This window comes from Amblyomma maculatum, chromosome 4 (assembly GCF_055883805.1).
Source record: "Amblyomma maculatum isolate TAMU_Amacu chromosome 4, ASM5588380v1, whole genome shotgun sequence".
NCBI classification, from domain to species: domain Eukaryota; kingdom Metazoa; phylum Arthropoda; class Arachnida; order Ixodida; family Ixodidae; genus Amblyomma; species Amblyomma maculatum.
The window spans coordinates 68,942,365-68,962,145 of record NC_139347.1 but is presented as its reverse complement, the minus strand read 5'-3'; the positions used below and the strand labels follow the sequence as shown (position 1 = coordinate 68,962,145).

Below are 19,781 nucleotides of genomic sequence, written 5' to 3'. Positions count from 1 at the left end.
GCACATGAAAAGTTAGCTTTTACGTCTTTTCGATGACGAGTTTACCTGCTCCTGAGAGAGCAACGGCAAAAAAGTTGCTGCGTGCCTCGATATATACGGTTATTTTAACGTTGTTATTAAAACCGTGGTATCGTGCTTTGTGTAACGCTTCCAACATTATAATAATGCATATGCCAGTGTTCTTTCCTCTTGAGTGCCGAGGGTGACAACCTGACCTCCTCCGATCGTATCTTCGGCGCTATCCTGCTCTGGGATGTCCGAGCATGGCGTACTGAGACCCGTTCCTCTTGTTCTTCTGGCAGGCGTGACCTATAGTCGTCGCCATGGTTTCGAGTTCGAGTGGCGCTCGGCGCCTGCTCAAGATGGCCGGCCAGCTGGCCCGGCCAATGGTCGCCGGCGGACGCTCCAAGGAGGTGGTGTCCGTGCACTGTCGCTGGACGATGGCGTCCACCCGGCGAAGCTTGAGCAGTGCGCCGCTGTGCTGCCAGATGCAGACCACCGAACTGTACCGTGATGTAGCCATCCCGCTGCAGAAGACAGAACAGAAGACCGCAGAGGTCCGCCAGGAACTGTACAAAGAACGACACATCACGGTGAGTATTTGCTATCTTTAGTCAGTCACCGCTTCGGCCCAGCGTTTCTCTTCCATATAAGATTACTAAATATTTGGCCGCCGCTGACAGTAGTGACGCAAGCAGCAAACTTTCTCTCTCAGCATATTTTCCAACGTACTTATTGACATCGGCGTGTTATAAGCAGTCATATCGCTGTTCTCTTGATTGCATTGATATGGCCATGATAATATTTGTATGAAGCCCTACTTAGGTGCACTTCATTTCTAAAGCTTTCCGCTATTCAGTGCTAGCAGCGCAGTGCAGTTATTTATTTATTTATTTATTTATTTATTTATTTATTTATTTATTTATTTATTTATTTATTTATTTATTTATTTATTTATTTATTTATTTATTTATTTATTTATTTTTTAAAGAAGACGGCTGACTGATAACGCTAGATAACACTATATAAAGGCCGGTATAAGGACAGATTTAATACACCGCGGTGGTTCAGAAAACTCGCAGTGTCTTAACTGAGCTTTGTTATTAGCTGTATGAAAAATGCGCGTATTCTTCATGGCTTGCTGTCATTACAATGTTTGCAGTAAATAAGCATTAATATATTGCTGATGTTTTGTATTATGTATCATAAACCGTTGTTTTTTACCACTTCCTGGTAATTAAGTTACTACTATATGTTACAAGTATGCATGCAGAGTGCGTCATACGTAACTTAATACGTCCTACGTACTTAGTGCCCTCCTGCAGAGGCGTAAATGATTTGTAATCTCCGCATGAGTGATTAGCGGGATTGGTATGGTTGCCGCGCTAGAACCAGAGGATTGAGTGAAACCCCAGGTGACGAACGCTCGGGCAGCCGAATGAGCGACCTCGTTTCCCCTCCAACCTCTGATGACCTGGCACCCATATAACCTGCTTTTTAACAGTAGCCGAATCTGAATTGCTCCCATGCACCAATAATATTCTGCGGGCAAGGGGCGCTATCCTATAGCCCGCACGTAATTTCGGCAAGCCTGGTGAGAGTCCGACATTTTGTACGCTGCGTCGGTGTGGGTAGCGGCCATGGCGCAATCGCCACTTCGTCCAACATTAGCGCGTCTACTTTTTATTATTATTATTATTACTGAGAGCCCGTTCACCTGCTTTCCCTCACGCAAAACCGCAATTGTGCAGCCGGTGGGACCCGCTGCATTCACGTTATATGTGCTTGTCTTATTTCCATAGTGATTCTATATATATTTTGCCCTGGGTTCACGCCTGCCCTGATTATATACTCCCGATTCATGTTTTTGGGGAGCAACTTAACCGGCAAGGTATTTTTGAACGCCTCCGGGATGTCCACTCAGTTTTCGGTGGTGGGGAGAAGCTCGATATTGAGGTTTCCGAGGACTTGCATGCCGGCGCTGGTCATCGACAGTGTAGCAATTTGGTTTGTTCTGTGGGCCTCAATGAAGTTCCCTTGTTGTGGATGCGAAATTGGACAGGCGCTCCGAGACGTTCTGGCTGGGTGTCCTAGCGCCGTTTTAACCTCCGCCCGAATCATCGTGTCGAGGATACCGCGGTTGCTCTTCGGCAGCTTCAGGTAGATGGTTTGGTTTTGTTTGTGGGGTTTAACGTCCCAAAGCGACTCAGGCTATGAGAGACGCCGTAGTGGAGGACTCCGGAAATTTCGACCACCTGGGGTTCTTTAACGTGCACTGACATCGCACAGCACATGGGCGCCTTGCTCGCCTCCATCGAAAAGCGGCCGCCGAGGCCGGGATTCGATCCCGCGTCCTTGGGCACAGTATAGTCTAGCGCCGTAACCACTACGCCACCACGGCGGGGTAGCTTGAGGTAGAGCGCCACGTACACCACACGACTGACGAGGAACGACTGAAACAGGCTAACGGTTTCTTGTTCGAGAAGTCCACTGTGCTTGCCAGGCATCTTTAAAACCATCCTACTAATTTGTTCGCAGGTGGGTTTTAATTTTTTGAAGGCCGTAACATTGTTACTCCAGTTAATAAATTGAAATCCAAATACTCAAAGTGTGCCTACTCTGCATGATATCAGAGTTTTGTTTACGTAAATGTGCATGTTTTGTGCTAGGTCTTTATCTTTTTTAATGTGGAAAAGTTCTGATTTATTTGGAGTGCGCTACAGACCGCGCTCCCTAACGATCGAGCCGGCCTCTCGGGGGGACCCTTCACTCTGACCTACATTGCCCGGGACAGCCAGATGGTAATTTTATCCGCGTATATTGCGTGGCGTGCGCCAACACTGCGTTGAGCCTCTGCGGGGGGCCCATGAGGGCAACTTTAAAGCGCAACAGAGAAAGAACTGCTCCTTGAAGCGTTCCTCGGGTTCGCATATTGAAGGGTCCGAATTTTTCATTACCCAGTCTGATGTAAGATTTCCTATTTTCTAAAATTATTTGTGTATATAAATGTTTTCTCGCCGCAATTGGTGACATTTAAATTTTTCTTTTTTTTTTTTTTTTGTTACTGTGTTTAACTTCATCAAAGGCCCCGTTAAGGTCCAGTAGCACGTTGTTTTGTCTTCCGCTCTTGCATCCTGTCTTGTTCTGCTCTAACCTGTTTTTGATCGAAGTTTTTCTTAAGGTCCAGGGCTTGACGCACCTTTTGTGCGCAAGGCTTTGCAAGAAGTTTGCATAAGGCTTTCCACTGCCTACTTGCGCACGTTCTTCCATCATTCCTGCAGGAGCGCGGTGACCGCGAGCGATTTTTTCTCTGTTTATTGCATGTCACTCACACTCTAGACGCGCGCATTGAAGGCTGAATCGATGTCTATGACTCAACTGCTGCGACTACTGCTTCAAAAAGAAAATTCTCCGCAGTAGTAAACACTACGTGGCGTGGCATTTGATACAGCGAAACAGCAACGCGGGTACGACTTCGGCAATGGCGTCACCGTGGCCAGGATTTAATGACAACAGGCAAAAAGCTAATTCGGAACTAAATTATCGCGAGCCTTTGTCCCTCGTCGCTTCTGTTCAATTTGCAATGCGTCTTCGCGTCATGTGTCTTATCCTCTGTAGCCTCGTTCATTACTTGATGAAAATTCGCTACGAGCGATCGTGCGTCTGAGGTCTATTTTGGTTCGGCTGCTTTACGATTATTATTTCCGACATTTCGGGACGCGATCGAGCGCCGCAGTTCTAGGCAGGACCGACCACTTGCTGTCGGGAACACGGTAATAAAATGGAGTAAGATCATTCCGGCCCCAGGATAGCACTGCAGCTTTAATTCATTGCCGTCGGGGCTGCCTTTGAGGGTACTCGGCGAGCGCGTCTATATATAAGCCTCGTTTTGACGACAAACGCGGAAGCCGGTCATTCTGTGTTCGGTCTAGCCACCATAGTTCGGTCAGTCTGTCCCGCGCCGTGGTTGCGTGACCTGTAATCACTCAGCGTAGCTTTGCGTCCCTTTTTAACAAAATTTTGCTTTTATTTCATTGGAAGCCATGCGCATAGCATACGTTAGTCCGGCGAAACGTTTGGCATGCGGGTTTCGATTTCCTGTCCAAACGCCCGAATAAGAAACTTGCAGAAGCCAGCTTAATGCTCAGGGCCTATTTCATCTATGGTATTTCATAAATCGTCTTTGCAAAGAAAACAAATCGACAGAGGACGACTATTTCTGAGCGACGTCTTAGCTGATTTTGTTCACAACATGAAAACCTGCCAACTAACCCAACCTTGAAACTTCTTATGAATTTTTTGTTTCTTTCTCGCTATCTATTTTTTTTTTTTCGCTGATTTTGTGGGCACGCATCGCCCTGATCAGATGTGTTTAGCTAATTAATCGACATCCTGTTGTTTTTTTAATTGCTCGGACACATTCATGGATATTTATTATATACAGTGTTGAATGCTGGAAACTGAGCGTCACTGTAACGATCAATCTGTAGCTCTGCCGCGGGCGTTTGAGATGTACGCTTATGGAGTATATCGCGGTCTAAGTGAATCTGGCACGCTTTTAATATTCCTTGGACAGCGCTCACTTTTGTTTCCTTTAGGACACTGCAAACGCCAGTTAGATGCTTGTAAGCTGCCTTTTAAATGCAGGCGATCGGCGCCCTAACCTGACTGAGCGGTCTGGACCCCTAGTGAATCACCTGTTCGTTGTCGCCAATTATGAGCATGGATTGGTTACCGGGCCTGACGTCCTAATTTATACAAGCTGCACATCTATCCGCTTATACCAACTCGATCGAACCCTCCTATCTTGAAATGCTGCAGTTACCAACGCACTTGTGGTGTCATTCACAAAGTGCACAGAGGATGGTGCGTATCGTATACACCGCCGACACGCGTCTTTCGACCGGTGACCCGGTGACATTCGGGACGGCGTACACTTGTTTGTGTATTTGCCCATAAAAACGCTATAGAGGCATACATCCTCCTTGAACTGTGTCGTCGCCTCCCTCTGTCCTCTGTCTGTTGCGGCTTTTAATTTCCAGATGTCTTACCAACTGACCCATATGCTGCTACCCTTCTCTACCCTTCTTGAACTGATGTGTTTAAGTACCAGGCAGGATGCTTGTTCCTTGATTGTGTCGCGTGACTCCGATCAGCGGCCGGCTCTTGGTAATGCAGTTCGCATCAATCTTTGATGAGAAACACGAATTCTCCTGGCGGCTTTCTAGGACTGGACCAAAGAGAAAAGAATAAAGAAGCGAAAATGTGTAATCCTTATAGTCGGCGTTCGAATATGACGGCCCGGTACGTACAACTACTCTGTTCGATCTTCCATGCAAGCCCGCGATCACTACTGCCTATAACATGCACAAATGCACATCGGGATCTCAGAAATGGGCAAGCAAATTTCTTTATTTGTAGTGAGGTGCTCTGGAACTGTTAAAGCCGACAAGTCCGAGATCTAGTTAGTGGACAAACGGAAGTTGGCCTGTAGCAATTAGCAATCACTAATTGCAGGGATCACTGCCCCTTCGTGGATCACTTCCTTGTCGTGGCGGAAGGGCTTGCGAAACTCGATGAAGTCGTGAGCTCTGCTGTGTAGGGCCACCCAAGATAGACAGGTCACGGCAGAGAATTCTGACAAAATGTGATTCACTGGAGAAGGTAATGGCAACCCACTCCAGTATTTCCTGCCAAGAAAACCCTATGGCCAGTCACAATAGTGAGAGACCGGATAGCGTGGCGTGATATGGCAACCCATTGGGTCACGAAGAGTCGGACACGACTGAACGACTGAACTGAACTGAAATTGCAAGGAAGCTGCTTTCACAGAAAACAACTTTTATTTATGGCAGAAGCGCGCGATAGATTAAATGCAAGCGTCCGCGGCCCCAGTCGATTTCCTATCGAATAGTGCTGTTACATCAACTGACATTTTTTTTGGTTACACACATCTAAAGACGTAGACGTAGGCGCCCGAACACGGACATAGCTTCTGTACTGCTTCCCCTGTGCACAAATATTGCACGAGGAAAATGAGAGAAGAAAAAACAAAAAACAAAAACTAAATGCTGAAAAAAAAAAAAAGAAAAAGAAACGAAGCCAAACCATGCGAAACTCGGCCGGTTGAAATTGGAGCAGCGACAAACAATGACACAGGTTAAACTCCAAACTACGCAGTGACAGTGTTCTTGGTGCAAAAAAGAGAAAGAACAGCAAGCTGAGCTCTGATTTACAGGGCACAGACGACCGATGGAGCTGACTTCGGTGTCCTACATGCGACTCTGTGTCCGTGTGTGTGCAGGTGCACGCATGCGCCGACCTTTTTCGCGAGTGGAAGCGCACGCGGCCCGGCTACAAGTACGTCAACGAGGATGGCGTCAACGTGCCACTCAGTTACATCCACACGGGGCTGGACCGTCAGGCGGCGGCCGACGCACCCGTCGTGTTCGCTCTGCACGGTGCACCCGGCTCTTACCGAGAGTTCGACTCCCTAACGCCCGTGCTCGACGCCCAGGGGGCGTCTGTCATCGTTCCCACGCTGCCAGGTGCGTATACTTTACTCGTTCAACTCCGTTGTCCATTTCGCATGTTTTATAGTTTGGCCTCCTGATCTATAGGTGTTTTCAACACGCGATAAAGATTGAAGGGAACGCTTAGTTCGCGATCAATAACTAATTTATTTTTATTTCTACATTACAGCACCATGCATCTAGGTGAAAAACGATTCGTAAAAAAAAAGAAGACAGTTATACTATTAACTTTTAGGAGTCAACGTCGATGCTGTGATGATAAAGTTTTGCCGTTTGTATGGTATTTAGGCGTAATATAGGTTTCTTACTATGCACTGATCATGACTGCTCGCATCAAATATCGAATCCGTCAGTTGTTTTCTGAGGAGGATTTAGAAACGCGAAGGAAAGTGGGTCCTGTCCTGTCTCTGAAAACACTCCACGCTTTTGTGCGTGTCGACATTACATGCGCCGACAACAATTTTGCCTTACGGGTCAAAAATTGCTGTACCCGTGGTATCGTAGTAAATTGGAAGCTTCTTTACGCTTAGCATCACATTCAGCTCTTTTACGAAAAAAAAAAATAAAGAAAAGCGAAATAGGAGCAAGTGAGGCTTTCTAAAGAAAATTGATAATATCGATCCAGTAAACTTTTCCATTGAGTGCACCGCCGATTGGGAGTTGTCGCGTAGCTTTGTGAAGGAATAAGCTCGAGCACTACAGTAGTTTTATTTTATTTTCGTAACATTTTCGTAGTATTTTATTCAAGTTTTATTTTCGTAACATTGTGGCGCCACTTTCTTTGTTTCTTTGTTTCATTCTAGCAATTTCTTTTTCAATCAAGCCTGGATTCCTTAACTGTTAGTGTTAAAGGATGCATTCTGCACCAACACGCTATGCTGAACGTTCAACTTTTATGGTTTGTTTCGTCGACACTTCTGACAAACCTGGATGCCGCTCTCACTTTTCGACGGTTCTTTAATCGGGCTCAAAAGTTTTCGCGTTTATGATGCCCTACAAGATAAAGGTGTATGAGGACACAAGATTACATTCTCTGCTGGGCTGAAATTACTTGACAAGGCTCTGTACCGAATAATAATCACAGTATAATACCTTCCGAGCTAAACGAAACGTTCAGGGTATTGTTAGCGCAGCCTTAACCGACATTGTGGGTGCCGTATGTGTCCGTAATTCGATTCGATAACATTTCACTCCGCCTTTGTCGTTCCAGACCTGACGTTCAGCATGAAAACACAGAGCTTCTGGCATTCAGTGGAAGAGCGGACGGACCTAATTAGGAGGTTCCTAAAGGCCATCAACGTACGAGAGTAAGCATGTCCAAGTTTATGCTTTGGAATATGCACGCAGTACTAGCCAGCAATAGCCCCGCTCAGGCAAGGAATAAATGTATATATAGCCGGTATAAAGATGTACAGAACTTTTGTTGCTTAATTAAGAGTTCGAAATTAACAGTCGAGAAAAAGAAAACATTAGAACAGAGATTGCTCTATGTAATACTAAAAAAAAAAAAAAAAGTTTCAATTACGAATTTCTGATCTAGGTCCAGGAGGCACGAGCGCAATGAAATTGCTGTGACTGGCTCAGTGCCCTCGAAAAAAGGTGTCATTACATTATCTAGCTCGCAAATTGTAGAACAATGATGCAGACATTACCGATAGGAATACGATATTACATATTACACGCAATATAGAACAGTCCAAAACAAACTAGACCAACTGATAGTCATCATTCTCAGTGCAGTTGGTGCTTGATATGGCACTATAACGAAAAAAAAATATAAACAAGAACTAAAGCATTCTATGGCTTAGGTGCGCAAAGTAGTATTAGAAAAAAAAATGGAGTAAACTTTAGCGAGATTTATCCAGTCATGGGAGAAATAAAGCAATAATTACTTTTCTCTTCAGTTTATATCAAGTTTATTAATGGCCATGATTTGCAGCGTAACATTCGATGTTCGTAGACTGGCTGCAGATAGACTTTTAGAGTAACCAGAAAGTTCATATAGCATCAACTCTGCGGGTTCTCTGCTGCACGTACTGCTGAATGGGACACTATCCACATATATTAAGCTTTGAAGCACCTAGTGCCCTTACATTTTACCCGTTTATTATTATTTTTTTCTGAAATATTTAGCAAGATGCGTCTTAGTAGACGAGCTTGAAAGCACCGCGCTTCGCTTTTGCAAGTAGGTGCTCAAGTATTTAGACCGTCCGTTTTCTTTTCTTTTTTTTTTTTTTTTCTTTTTAGAATAGACATGCTGGTTGCACACAGTAGCTCCATGTACCCAATGCTGCAGCTGGCCGTACATGACCCGGAAATTAAGATTAAGTCCCTAGTATTCATCGCCCCGTCCGGTTGCCGGCGGATAAGGTAAGTGCTGTTTTTGTATTTTGTTCTTGTCCTCGCGCGTTTTCTGCTTTGTCACCGTATAGTTATAAGGCCTCGTATTGTCATTGTCAGAAATTGAAACGATGTAGCTGCTCTGAGGAGACAGGACAGTGAACACTAGACGCCACTTTTAACAAAGCGGGAAAGGTAACGAGATCTAGTGCTGCTTTTGTCCACGTGAACCTAAGCATTTACTCTTCAAGAGCATTGCAGCAAGGTGTTTCTTACTTGGTTTTTGCAACGAGACCACACGATCATAGCGCCTTATTGTCTGAACAAAATTAAAGATAGAGCAAGCGAAAAAGGGGAAGTGAGTGCCGCTGCATGCTGTGCCTGGCTTGATGAAGGTCGACCCCTGATGAAGGTCGACCGAGTTGGTCCCGAAACGGGTGAAAATAATTTTTTGGCTGGTGTAAGTTTAACTTCGGTTTTGTTTCAAGAACCTAACCAGGCAGACTTCCGCCGAAGACGTTCTCGTTCAAAGCCTTACTGTTTGTACCACTTTAGTGTGCTAACTTAATGTTCGTACCGGTCTATTGCTTGTACCACTCGGCGTAAAACTTAGCTCAACTTCCGCCACACTTATTACGACGCATTCAGGTTACGAAACGGCTCCGTTATTTCCTTTCCTTAAACATTTAGGAGAAAGCAAGAGGTGTATCCCGTAGCTATCCCATCACCATGCATAAACATGTTTAAATTCAAGCGTCGAGTCCAATGATAAAGGTTCACAAAATGAAGTTTTCCGTGTGCTACCCGAACTATTATTTACTACGATGAGGGGACATTCCATACGACCTGTACACACTGGTTGCCTTTTGTCTTGCCAGCTGCCAGGAAAAAGAAAAGTAGAAAATTCATAAAGCTTGGCGTGCTGCCAGTATCGGATACACCTTACGTAATGTTGTGTACGAGAAAATAATTAGGCCAATAAGTTAATTACGTAAATAATTACAGGCAAAAATGCAAACGTTGTTCGCAGCATTTGTGAGTAATTGAGTCGTGGTAGAGGTTAATGAGTAGTGTCAATCGATAGAGGGTGACATAATGTTTTGTCCGTAGAAATAATTACGAGAATAAGTTAATTAGGTAATTAAATAGAGGCAAAACACTCAAAATCTTGTCTGCAGCAGTTGTGAGTAATTGAGAAGTGATAGAGCTTAATTAGTGGTGTCAATCGATAGAGGGTGACGCAATGTTGTGTCCGAAAACTAAGCCAATAAGTTATTAGAGGGAAAAAATGAAAAGTAAAGGCGAAAATGGTCTCATTTGAATGTATCAAATACTAAAATAGTTAAGTAAATCAGTCAGTTAAGGTGACGTCAAGGATGTGACGTCACGCAACCTGAAGGCGAGCCAGAAAAGGGCATAGAAAGAGATTGGCGCGCAATTAAAAAGTACCAAAGACTAAAAGGGGTAAACAAGAAATGTTTGATGTGATGTAGGGGATGTGACGTCACGCAACCGGAAGTAGAGCCGAAAAAGGGCATAGGAAGGGATTGGCGCGCAATTTGAAAGTAACAAAGACCAAAACGAGCCAACGAATATTGAATTAAGCAACTAGAAGCAACCAACAGCAGCATCCGTGCTTTCGCATTACTCCAATGCAGATTCTGCAGTGCTGTTTATTTATTTATTTTTATTTTTCACTTTGCGCGGCCTGGAAACAGATACCCTGGAAAAAAAGACCTCGTTACCGCGACATAACTGCCCGCTAGTAGCTTTTTATAGAACCCTTATCGCGGGGAGACAATAAAGGTTTCCACGCATATCACCGTGATGTATCCAGGCGCTCGCACCTCGGCTGTTGGCATGCGGTCGCGACAAGTACCCATTGATAAACAGGAATTGTGGGGCTCTGAGGCGGTGTATCTGTCTGTCGCTACGGCGTTGTGTATCTTGCGTGTCCTTGCTTAGAATGGGTCTGTGCAAACGAAGCTCATTTGGCGAATAAACTATCAGCGATAAAGCGGCATTAGGAAAAGCTACACGGCAGCACCAAGTATGGGCCTCAGTTGGCCTCGCGCCAGTTGTCATACTCTCGCCCGACACGTACGCATCGGACTTCTGTGGTCTTCCTTGTTGAATTAACACACGCAGACTGGTACACGGTATGCTATCATATGCGGTGGTGGAAAGAGCACCGCTGACTTGATTAAGCCAGTTGATGTGATAGTGCATATTACTTTATACAATCCAGTCCCGACGCCAGACAGTGCGTAGAAATGCATAACCTGTACGATTACTACTCTTCCTAGTGGCATAATGCTTTGCTTCGGAACTTCTCAAGATAAGGGACGCGATTGCCGATGCGCGTAGGTACTCGCGTTAAAAGGAAATAATTTTTTAGCAGTTTCCTCGTCGCATTCTCAGTTGCATTCAGCGCCTGCTCAGAGACATTGGGCGTGTGCCATTCTGGCAAGTCTCGCTCGTGAAGAGCGGCTGTGCGCGTCGCGGAAGGCCACCAAACGGCGGCCCAGCTTTGCGCATTTGCGTGCGTGGAGTTTTATCCCGGAAAAGTACGGGCCAAGGATGGCACACGGTGGCTCCCTTTGTTTGCAGCATGCAATTTAACCGTTCGCCCACAAAGCTAGCATCACAAGCTCAAGTCTCTTTGCTTCGTTCTCTCTTTATTTCTTCCTTCCTTCCTTTCTTTCCTTACTTCTTTTTTTCCTATCCTTCTTTACTTCTTTTTTCCTTTCCTTTTATTTTTCTTTACTTCTTTTCTTTTTTTCTTTTTTTCTTGCTTTCTTTCTGTGCTTTCGTTTCTCTTCGTTTCCGGGCTCCCGCTTCTCTCTTCTGTTTCTTCTTTTCATTTCATTTATTTCTTTCTTTACTTCTTTTTTCTTTCCATCTTTACTTTTTCTTTAGTTGCTTTCTTTTTCTTTCTTTCTTTTTTTTTTTTTTGTCTGTGCTTCCGTTTCTCTTGGTTTCCGGGCTCCCGCTTCTCTCTTCTTTTATTTGGTTAGTTGGTTGGTTGGTTGGTTGGTTGGTTGGTTGGTTGGTTGGTTGGTTGGTTGGTTGGTTGGTTGGTTGGTTGGTTGGTTGGTTGGTTAGTTGGTTAGTTGGTTAGTTGGTTAGTTGGTTAGTTGGTTAGTTGGTTAGTTAGTTAGTTCTTTTTTGCGGACTTGTCGCTTCGTTTGTACAGCGGGCAAAACTGGGCCGCAGTGGTGTGCCTGACGGTATAGTGCTTGCCCACTTGCACAGAGCAGTCCGCGCGTTGAAGTTGAAGCTTCGAAACTCCGACAATCTGTTGGCGCTCTCAGTCATTATAATGGTCTCCGATATGCTGAGCGTGATGCATTGCCGCGTCGTTTTTCCCGTGCTCATTGCAGGCAGCTGAGCCCCTATTGGCTGATGAAAGGTTTCGACGACTGGTTCCGAGTTCCTTGGCTACAGGAGTCCATGTGCAGCCTCGCAGTGCACATCGTGCGGGTGCTGGGCAAGCCCAACAACAACGAGATGAAGGGCACCATCGTCTCCATGATCACCATTATGAATTCCAGATACGACGAGGTACGCGCGCTCCTGTACGAACGCAGACAGCGAACGCGCGCTGCTGCGTTGCAGGGTTTTGGTTCTATTTGTGCGGTTTAAGGCTCCAAAGCAACCCCGCACTATGAGGGACGCGGTAGCGGGGAGGGCTTCGGAATATTTCGACCAATGGCGGTTCTTTTAGATTACTCCAGTTTTCAAGCCTTTTTACTGTCATATTTTATAAGAACGTGCATGTATTCACAGCTGCAACGTTGTGCACAAAATTGCTTGATAATAAGGAAGTAATGTCTCGAACGGGACTTCTAAGGGTTAATAAATGATGATGATGATGAGAATTGCTCGTTGATATCCATCCAAGAGCAGCCATACGGCTACAAAGGAAAGCTATATAGCTTTTTCAGTAACTTCAGATGAGTAATTACTCCCTTATTACAACTTCCCAAATGTTCCCCTAAATATCCGAGCAAAATGGTTTGATAATTGACCTTCTTACAGCTGCCAAGGATTACTCTTTATTTATCGTTTTTTTTTTTTAGAGAACATTTAACAATTGTGGTCATTTTGGATGGCGTGCAAAGTCTATCCATGCAATATCACCGATTTGGGTGACTCATACCGCGTCGTAAGGAGCGATGCTTTCCTATTAGTACGATCGATTCCGTGCGTCACGCAGCCGGGGCGATAAATTAAGGCCTAATGGATAATGGCTGTAATAAGTTCGCCAGAAAATTTTTTTCATGCTCCACCAAATGTACTCGCGGTGACTGACCTATCGTCGCCTGTTTATGTCCATATGCAAGGTGTTGGCGGAAGGATTAAATGCGTAGTTAGAGGGCACAACGTCGGAGTTTTCGAAAATCTTGAGATATATTTAACGCAACGGTTAATACCAAACATCGGCGTAAGCACGCACTTTCTGCTACGGTCTTTTCTCCGAACTGGATCAATCGGAGGTAACCTGGCGCTAGTGCTTCCCGTTTCCCGTGATGATGTGATGTGGCATTTTTTTTTTCTTTTACGGGTTGCATTGCTAGTCGCTTTAGAATAAGACCAACCTGTAGTGGCCCGTGACAGGAGCTTATTGAACCCCTGCGCAGGCAGGGCCCATGGTGTGCGAGCTGAAGCGCCGAGGAGTGCCAATGCTGATGCTGTACGGCGAGGGAGACAAGCTGATCGAGCGCGAAGTAAGTGAGGAGATGGCCGCCATGATGGGCGTGCGGCCGGCCCAGATGCACGTCTACCGCGGCAAGGACGACAGCGAGGCTGCAAAGGTGCAGAACGGTAAGTCTCACCGTATTGTAAATCCTGCCGCATCAAGAGAAACTGGCCCAATGAAATGTTGAATAACGTTTCACAATAAGCGGATCTCGACTTCGTTATCCTGGGAGTAAAAAAAAAAAAAAAAAAAAAAAAAACGTTTGGTTTTTGCTAAACTACCGGTACAGCCTGATTACAAGCGTCAGTTCTCATATTCGTTGCTAAGATACACAGTGGATATGTGGTTTTTAGAGCGTAAGGTCTACTACTTGTTGTGCAACTTCAGATTTTGCCTCGCCGAGTCCGAATGACCTTGAATTGCTGGGTTCGAGTGACCTCGACGTAATTAAGTGTAGGTGTCCACTGAAAAGTGAGACAGATACTGCGTCTTCCTTTCCTCCTAAAAACCAACTTTAAAAATTTGGAAAATTGCATATTTTAAGGCAAAATATACAAAAACCTGCGCTATCGCGTCTACTCACGACGCTAAGCTTGAGCCTCCCCCTAAATCAAACCGTCAAACCGTGTACAGTCTTACTGAACTATGAAAAGTAGGCTTGGCAGAACTTTCACTCATATAATATGCTTTAAACCCCCACCATTTTTTGCAGGTAAACTCGACGGAAACTGTGAAGTCGTCTGTTTCAAGCAAGGAACGCATTACGCATTTAAGAAATACCCCAACGTGTTTAATGACGTCATACTTAAGTTTTGGAAGAGGAACCACGAAGACGGTGTTTGATGTGTATGGACTTGTACAAGGTCTTATAGTTAGCAGATTGACTGGTGCCTTCAGGCCTGCCGGCTGTGCTCGCCGGAACGTTTGACTATTCTGCAACTCAGTGTTGACAGCATTTGTTTGCAGAGATGCGTAGTTGAGTGTGGTTTGTGTGACCTAATGGCAGCGGCATGCTGGTTATGCAATCGCTACATATTAACAAGCCATATTTCAAAACAGAGCTATACCAACACAGAAGAGTTCTCAGCAGATGGTTTTTGTGATAGTTCTTGAAAACTAGGCTCGCCTGTCTTCTCAACCCCTTACAGAGCTGTCGCCGTGCGCTGACGGATGTGTTGCAGTGAATTCTCAGTAATACTCTTACTGGGCCATTCATTTGTCGAATGCTGCCTAGTATGATAAATATGTATGATTAAGTTGGGAGTGCGTGTTATGTGTGAAGAATACCAAATACTAGTAGCTATTTGAACCAATATGAGTATGACGATGCTGTTATCAATGCTATTAAAAAGTTTGTTTTTAAAGTGCTGCTGTGTTTTCTGTTTTATGAGCTGTTATACACAGACATGGACGCTCTTACAAAGTACCCTCATGAGGGTTTGTCGCTGAGGTAAGCGAGGGGAATATTCGCAGAATAAGGGCGAGGGTGTCTATCGCACTTCGTGCCCTCCTTGCCTCCCATCCAAGGCACAACTTACTTCCTAATATATGCGTGGACGCGCGGGCGACGATCGTATCAAAGCGGTGATAAAATCAAAAGGCGTTCGGAGAGTGCTTTGAAGGAATTCTTGACATCAGTTTCAGAAATCTTCGAACAGTTCATCGAATGGTGCACCGTATCCATATGCGCGGCATCAATTTCATTGCTAGAGCCGATGAAGTTCCATCGGTGCAGTGAGCGAGCGCGCGCAGTGAAAGTGCGCAAGCGAAGCTATAGAGTTGTGCTCTGCGACAGTGTTAGTCAAAAGAGCCATCATCGATGAAACTCGAGCTCTGGCTGCACTTCTGGACAGTGATACAATGCAAAGTGTCTCGGACGTCCGACAATCGAGCGGCACGGTGTTGGGGGGAGTCGAATTCCTTATAGTGGCATGTATACTGGCGCCAGCGCGTTGCCCCTACCCTACGCCCTCTGCAAGGCGTGGCGCGCTGGTTTATTAAGTGGCCGATTCATTTTATTTTTTAGAGCAGATTAGCTTTAATTCAATTCCAATTCCGCGACCTCCTCCTGGAATTGCGGCAGTAGTCATTACAAGGCGGTTATTTGACGACGAACTCAAGCGTCGATGGGTCGGGAACTTTCAGGGTTCGCGCGCAAATCTGCAAAACATTATTGTTTGCAAAACTTGCCTACGTCCTGCAAGTTCTACATTGTGCGAGAAAGAAGGTGTATGAGATACAGAATATTCGCAACTGTCACATGGGGCCCTCAGTGGGAACCCTTGCGTCGCGATAACCTGTTTCTTCCAGCAGAGTTTGGCATATTAGGTCATATTTTATAACGTTGTTTATTACCTCAGGGCATAAAGGAATAAGAAAATATTTATATTAAATGGAATGAAAAAGGTTTACCGTTCTAATAAAGTCCAAGAGGGAACGATGATAAGGCCCCTGCGCCCAATATAAAATTACCGGTTGTTTGCCTAGAACCCCACTGCTGTCAGGTGCCGAATTCTAGTCGGCTTCAGTACCGGACAAACCTACAATAAGTGACGAATATCTGCCTCACTATTTTGGGAGTTAGACAGGACACCCTGGGCGTGGCTAAAGTATCGAAGCTTAGGCTATGTTCGGGTCACAGCAGGTGTGAGGACAAGCCCGACCCGGATCCTCCGTAGCGCAACCTCATTTGCGGGGTTAAGACCGCTGGGGAGGGTTACCGCACACGGAGGGACAAGACCACGTGTGCTGCGCCGCAGGTGCTCCTTTCTTGTGAGAAGGAGGATGGCATCATCCATACTGATGAAGCTTGTCATTGATGACGGTAGAGTTGCCTGGCGGGTTGCAGAATCTGCAGAGCTTTGTGAACAGGTCACGTAGGACCCACTCGATTGGAATGGTTTGCGGGATGCGAGCCGCCGCAGATTCATGGGCTGCGACCAGATCAATGGCATTGCGTAGTTAACTTTCAGAAATATTTACCTATGTGAGAGCAATTCTTTATTATTGTTCATAATGATGTTCCAAGGAGCTGATCCCTTGCATACCGTGGTGGGCAAATGCGGAAACGATGAAAGGAAAGGTTTTACATGGCATCCAGGATAGGCCATTCTGCATGCTAATAGATTCCCGTTATCTAGAGATGGAAAGCATGTAATATGGAGGGGCTCGTTGACAGGAGGACAAGATGCTTGAAAAACAGAAATCACCTTTTGTCACAGGCAAGGTTAATACGATGGATACATAGGCGCGCTTCTAACGTGTGAAGGTGACCTTCATTTTCGCATATCCAGTTACACACTTAGAAGACGGCAACGTAACTAGAAGGCGATTAGTGAGGAGCTCAAATGTGTACTGTTCGAACACGAATGAAGCCAAAGGCTTCTTTAGTTTTAGAGCGCAGCTCTTTGGCGCTCGTTCCTGGGTTTCGCGTCGGCGTCGGCCTCGTAACCAGCGCCTCCCCACTTTCATCCCCCCAGTTCGAGCCGGCGCTTGGCAACCGAAGCCTCGCAGGAAGCGCGGAGCAGCCGGAGAACACAAGGAAAGGAAGGGGGTTTGGGGGGGGGGGGGGAGGGGTCGCCGGAGGAAGCGCTAGCAGCGACTGTCTGATGCCGCTGCCGCCGCTAGCGAGTCAAGACAACGTGACCGCGTAGATAATAATAATAATTGGTTCACAGGAAGGGAAAGGCGCAGTATCTGTCACACGAGTTTGTGGACACCTGAACCGCGCCGTAAGGGAAGGGAGGAAGGTGGGAGTTAAAGTGTAAAGAGAGAAAGAGGAGCCGTAGTGGAGGGCTACGGAGTAATTTCGACCACTTGGGGATCTTTAACGTGCGCTGACATCGCACAGCACACGGACGCCTCTTCGTTTCGCCTCCATCGAAACGCAGCCGCCGAGGTCGGGTTCGAACCCGGGTATTCCGGACAGTAGTCGGGCGTCTTACCACTGTACCACCCCGGCGGGGCATGACCGCGTAGAAAAACTGATTTATTTTTTATAGGAAGGGAAAGGCGCGGTAACTGTCTCACTTGTTTTCTGTGGACACCGCAACCAAGCCGTAAGGGAAGGGAGGAAGGCGAGAGTGAAAGTGGAAAGAGAGAAAGAGGTATCGTAGTGGAGGGCTACGGAGTAATTTCGCCCACCTGGGGATCTTTAACGTGCGCTGACATCGCACAGCACACGGACGCCTCTTCGTATCCTGTTCCTCTCGCTCGTAACGCGTCCTACGGCTGTGACAACCTCGCGAGGCACTTGTATAGATCTCGTCTTTGAGAATCAAGCATTGGTGTACCAAGTCGAACATAGTCTATCTCTCCGACCACAAAGCTTCCTTCATGACTGTCAAGAACTGTTAGTGGAGTCTTTGTTAAAGGAATACGTGTGAAAAATAAAATAAAAAAATTATGTGATAGCGCATACATGTGTTGCTCGATTTCTTTGCCTCAATCTATCGAAAAGGTGAAACAGCTTATTTGCTGCGCTCAAATTTCGCATTAGGAAGTAACGTAATCGTCGGTAATTTTTTTAAATAATGCGTAGTTCGAACAACTGGGAATATTGGGCTCCTGTAAGTAAACGGGATTGCTACAGACAGGATCAGAGCGTAAGTTCGGATAAAGCGGAAGTCCGAATTAAGCTATCGTAGGATACAACTCAAGTCTGCAGTAAACGCCACACACAATCCACCCGTGACAGAAAAGAGTGCGCTGGTAAGGTTTTCTTGGTTACATAAACAAAGACTAATCATCAGATCAAATTATAAGTTCAAGATTTTCTATGCGTCTTGATTCTTTTGCCGTTGTCAAATATTAAAAGCTGGTGTCATTTACTTTTCAGCGTAGTATTACACATGCCGTCAATTGCTTGCCCACAGTTAGCAACTGCTGATTTTTCTTTTTTTTTAATGTTCCGTTCTACTGTAGTTCGAATTAACGAGGCTCCGCCGTAGTTTTCTTTCGCTCTTTGGCACACACTCAGAACCTAAACCCTGCCAAGCTGTGTTCTAGGGGCCCATGCACAGTTTTGTCAAATCCGCGTCGTGCAAGCGCTGCCATCTTGCAGAGTTACTTCGGGTGTAGAAGTAGTAGAAGCTTGTGGCTGGTCTCGGACACTGCCTGCAGCACACAGCTGAATAGGAGCGTTGACGACGTGTTCTTTTTCCCGTCCGAAGCATTCGCTGTATCGGTAGCGACGCAGGTCAACGCCAAGGCACGATTCAAGGAAACTGTATATAAATCTTTCACTGAGTTAAAGCATCTACGTGTTTGAAGCCTTTTGTTTTCTATAGTAAGACAGGCGCAATATTACTGACATAGACAATGTAAGGTTAAACCCAATGTTTGGCTAAACCCTTGTGCACATTAAACTGGCACTGAGATTGAAGTCCACCTGGAAGTATAGATTACCACATTCTGTCGAAAAATGGAGAAGCTATTGCCGCGGGTGAGGTATTCCCGAGGTAAAAAAGGCAAAAACAAATAAGTGCTGTTGTTGCCACCCACCGGCCACTTTTCTAAACAGCGGTGGCCCCGCAGGTGTGGTGCAGTGGCAAAGACGCCCGACTACTGTGCCGGAGTACCCGGGTTCGAACCCGACCTCGGCGGCTGCGTTTCGATGGAGGCGAAACGAGGAGGCGTCCGTGTGCTGTGCGATGTCAGCGCACGTTAAAGATCCCCAGGTGGTCGAAATTACTCCGCAGCCCTCCACTACGGCTCCTCTTTCTCTCTTTCCACTTTCACTCCCACCTTCCTCCCTTCCCTTACGGCGCGGTTGAGGTGTCCACAGAGCACAATTGTGTAACAGTTACCGCGCCTTTCCCCTCCTATAACAATCAATCAATCTAAACAGCGGTGACGTCAAAGCCAAAGGTTGGTCAAAGCGGTCTAACAACATTCCAGAGGCCAGACAAGGCTAGGGAGTTTTAAATGGGCCCGTATTAAGAGTATTCTATTTTCGCCGTTTTTGTCCTCATCTAATTGATTGATTTATAGGAAGGAAAAGGCGCGATAACAGTCTCACTTGTTTTCTGTGGACACCTCAATCGCGCCGTAAGAGAAGGGAGGAAGGTGGCAGTGAAAGTGGAAAGAGAGGAGGAGGAGCCGTAGTGGTGGGCTTCGAAGTAATTTCGACCACCTGGAGATCTTTAACGTGCGCTGACATCGCACGGCACACGGACGCCTCTTCATTTCGCCTCCATCGAAACGCA

General features: G+C 45.9%; 1 protein-coding gene across 3 annotated transcripts in view; it reads left to right on the top strand.

Annotated features, from left to right (window-relative positions):
• The window catches only part of LOC146191321 (uncharacterized), a 61,404-nt gene extending 46,465 nt beyond the window's left edge, over positions 1–14,939 (top strand). For all 3 annotated transcript variants that reach the window (XM_084601861.1, XM_084601862.1, XM_084601863.1), the window contains exons 2-8: positions 303–593; positions 6,305–6,548; positions 7,744–7,840; positions 8,781–8,903; positions 12,257–12,437; positions 13,517–13,700; positions 14,288–14,939. In XM_084601861.1, the coding sequence (XP_084457987.1) occupies positions 324–593; positions 6,305–6,548; positions 7,744–7,840; positions 8,781–8,903; positions 12,257–12,437; positions 13,517–13,700; positions 14,288–14,418 (1,230 nt within the window). In that variant the 5' untranslated portion in view covers positions 303–323 and the 3' untranslated portion in view covers positions 14,419–14,939. The remainder of the gene's footprint in view (positions 1–302; positions 594–6,304; positions 6,549–7,743; positions 7,841–8,780; positions 8,904–12,256; positions 12,438–13,516; positions 13,701–14,287) is intronic.
• Positions 14,940–19,781: the final 4,842 nt, after the last annotated feature.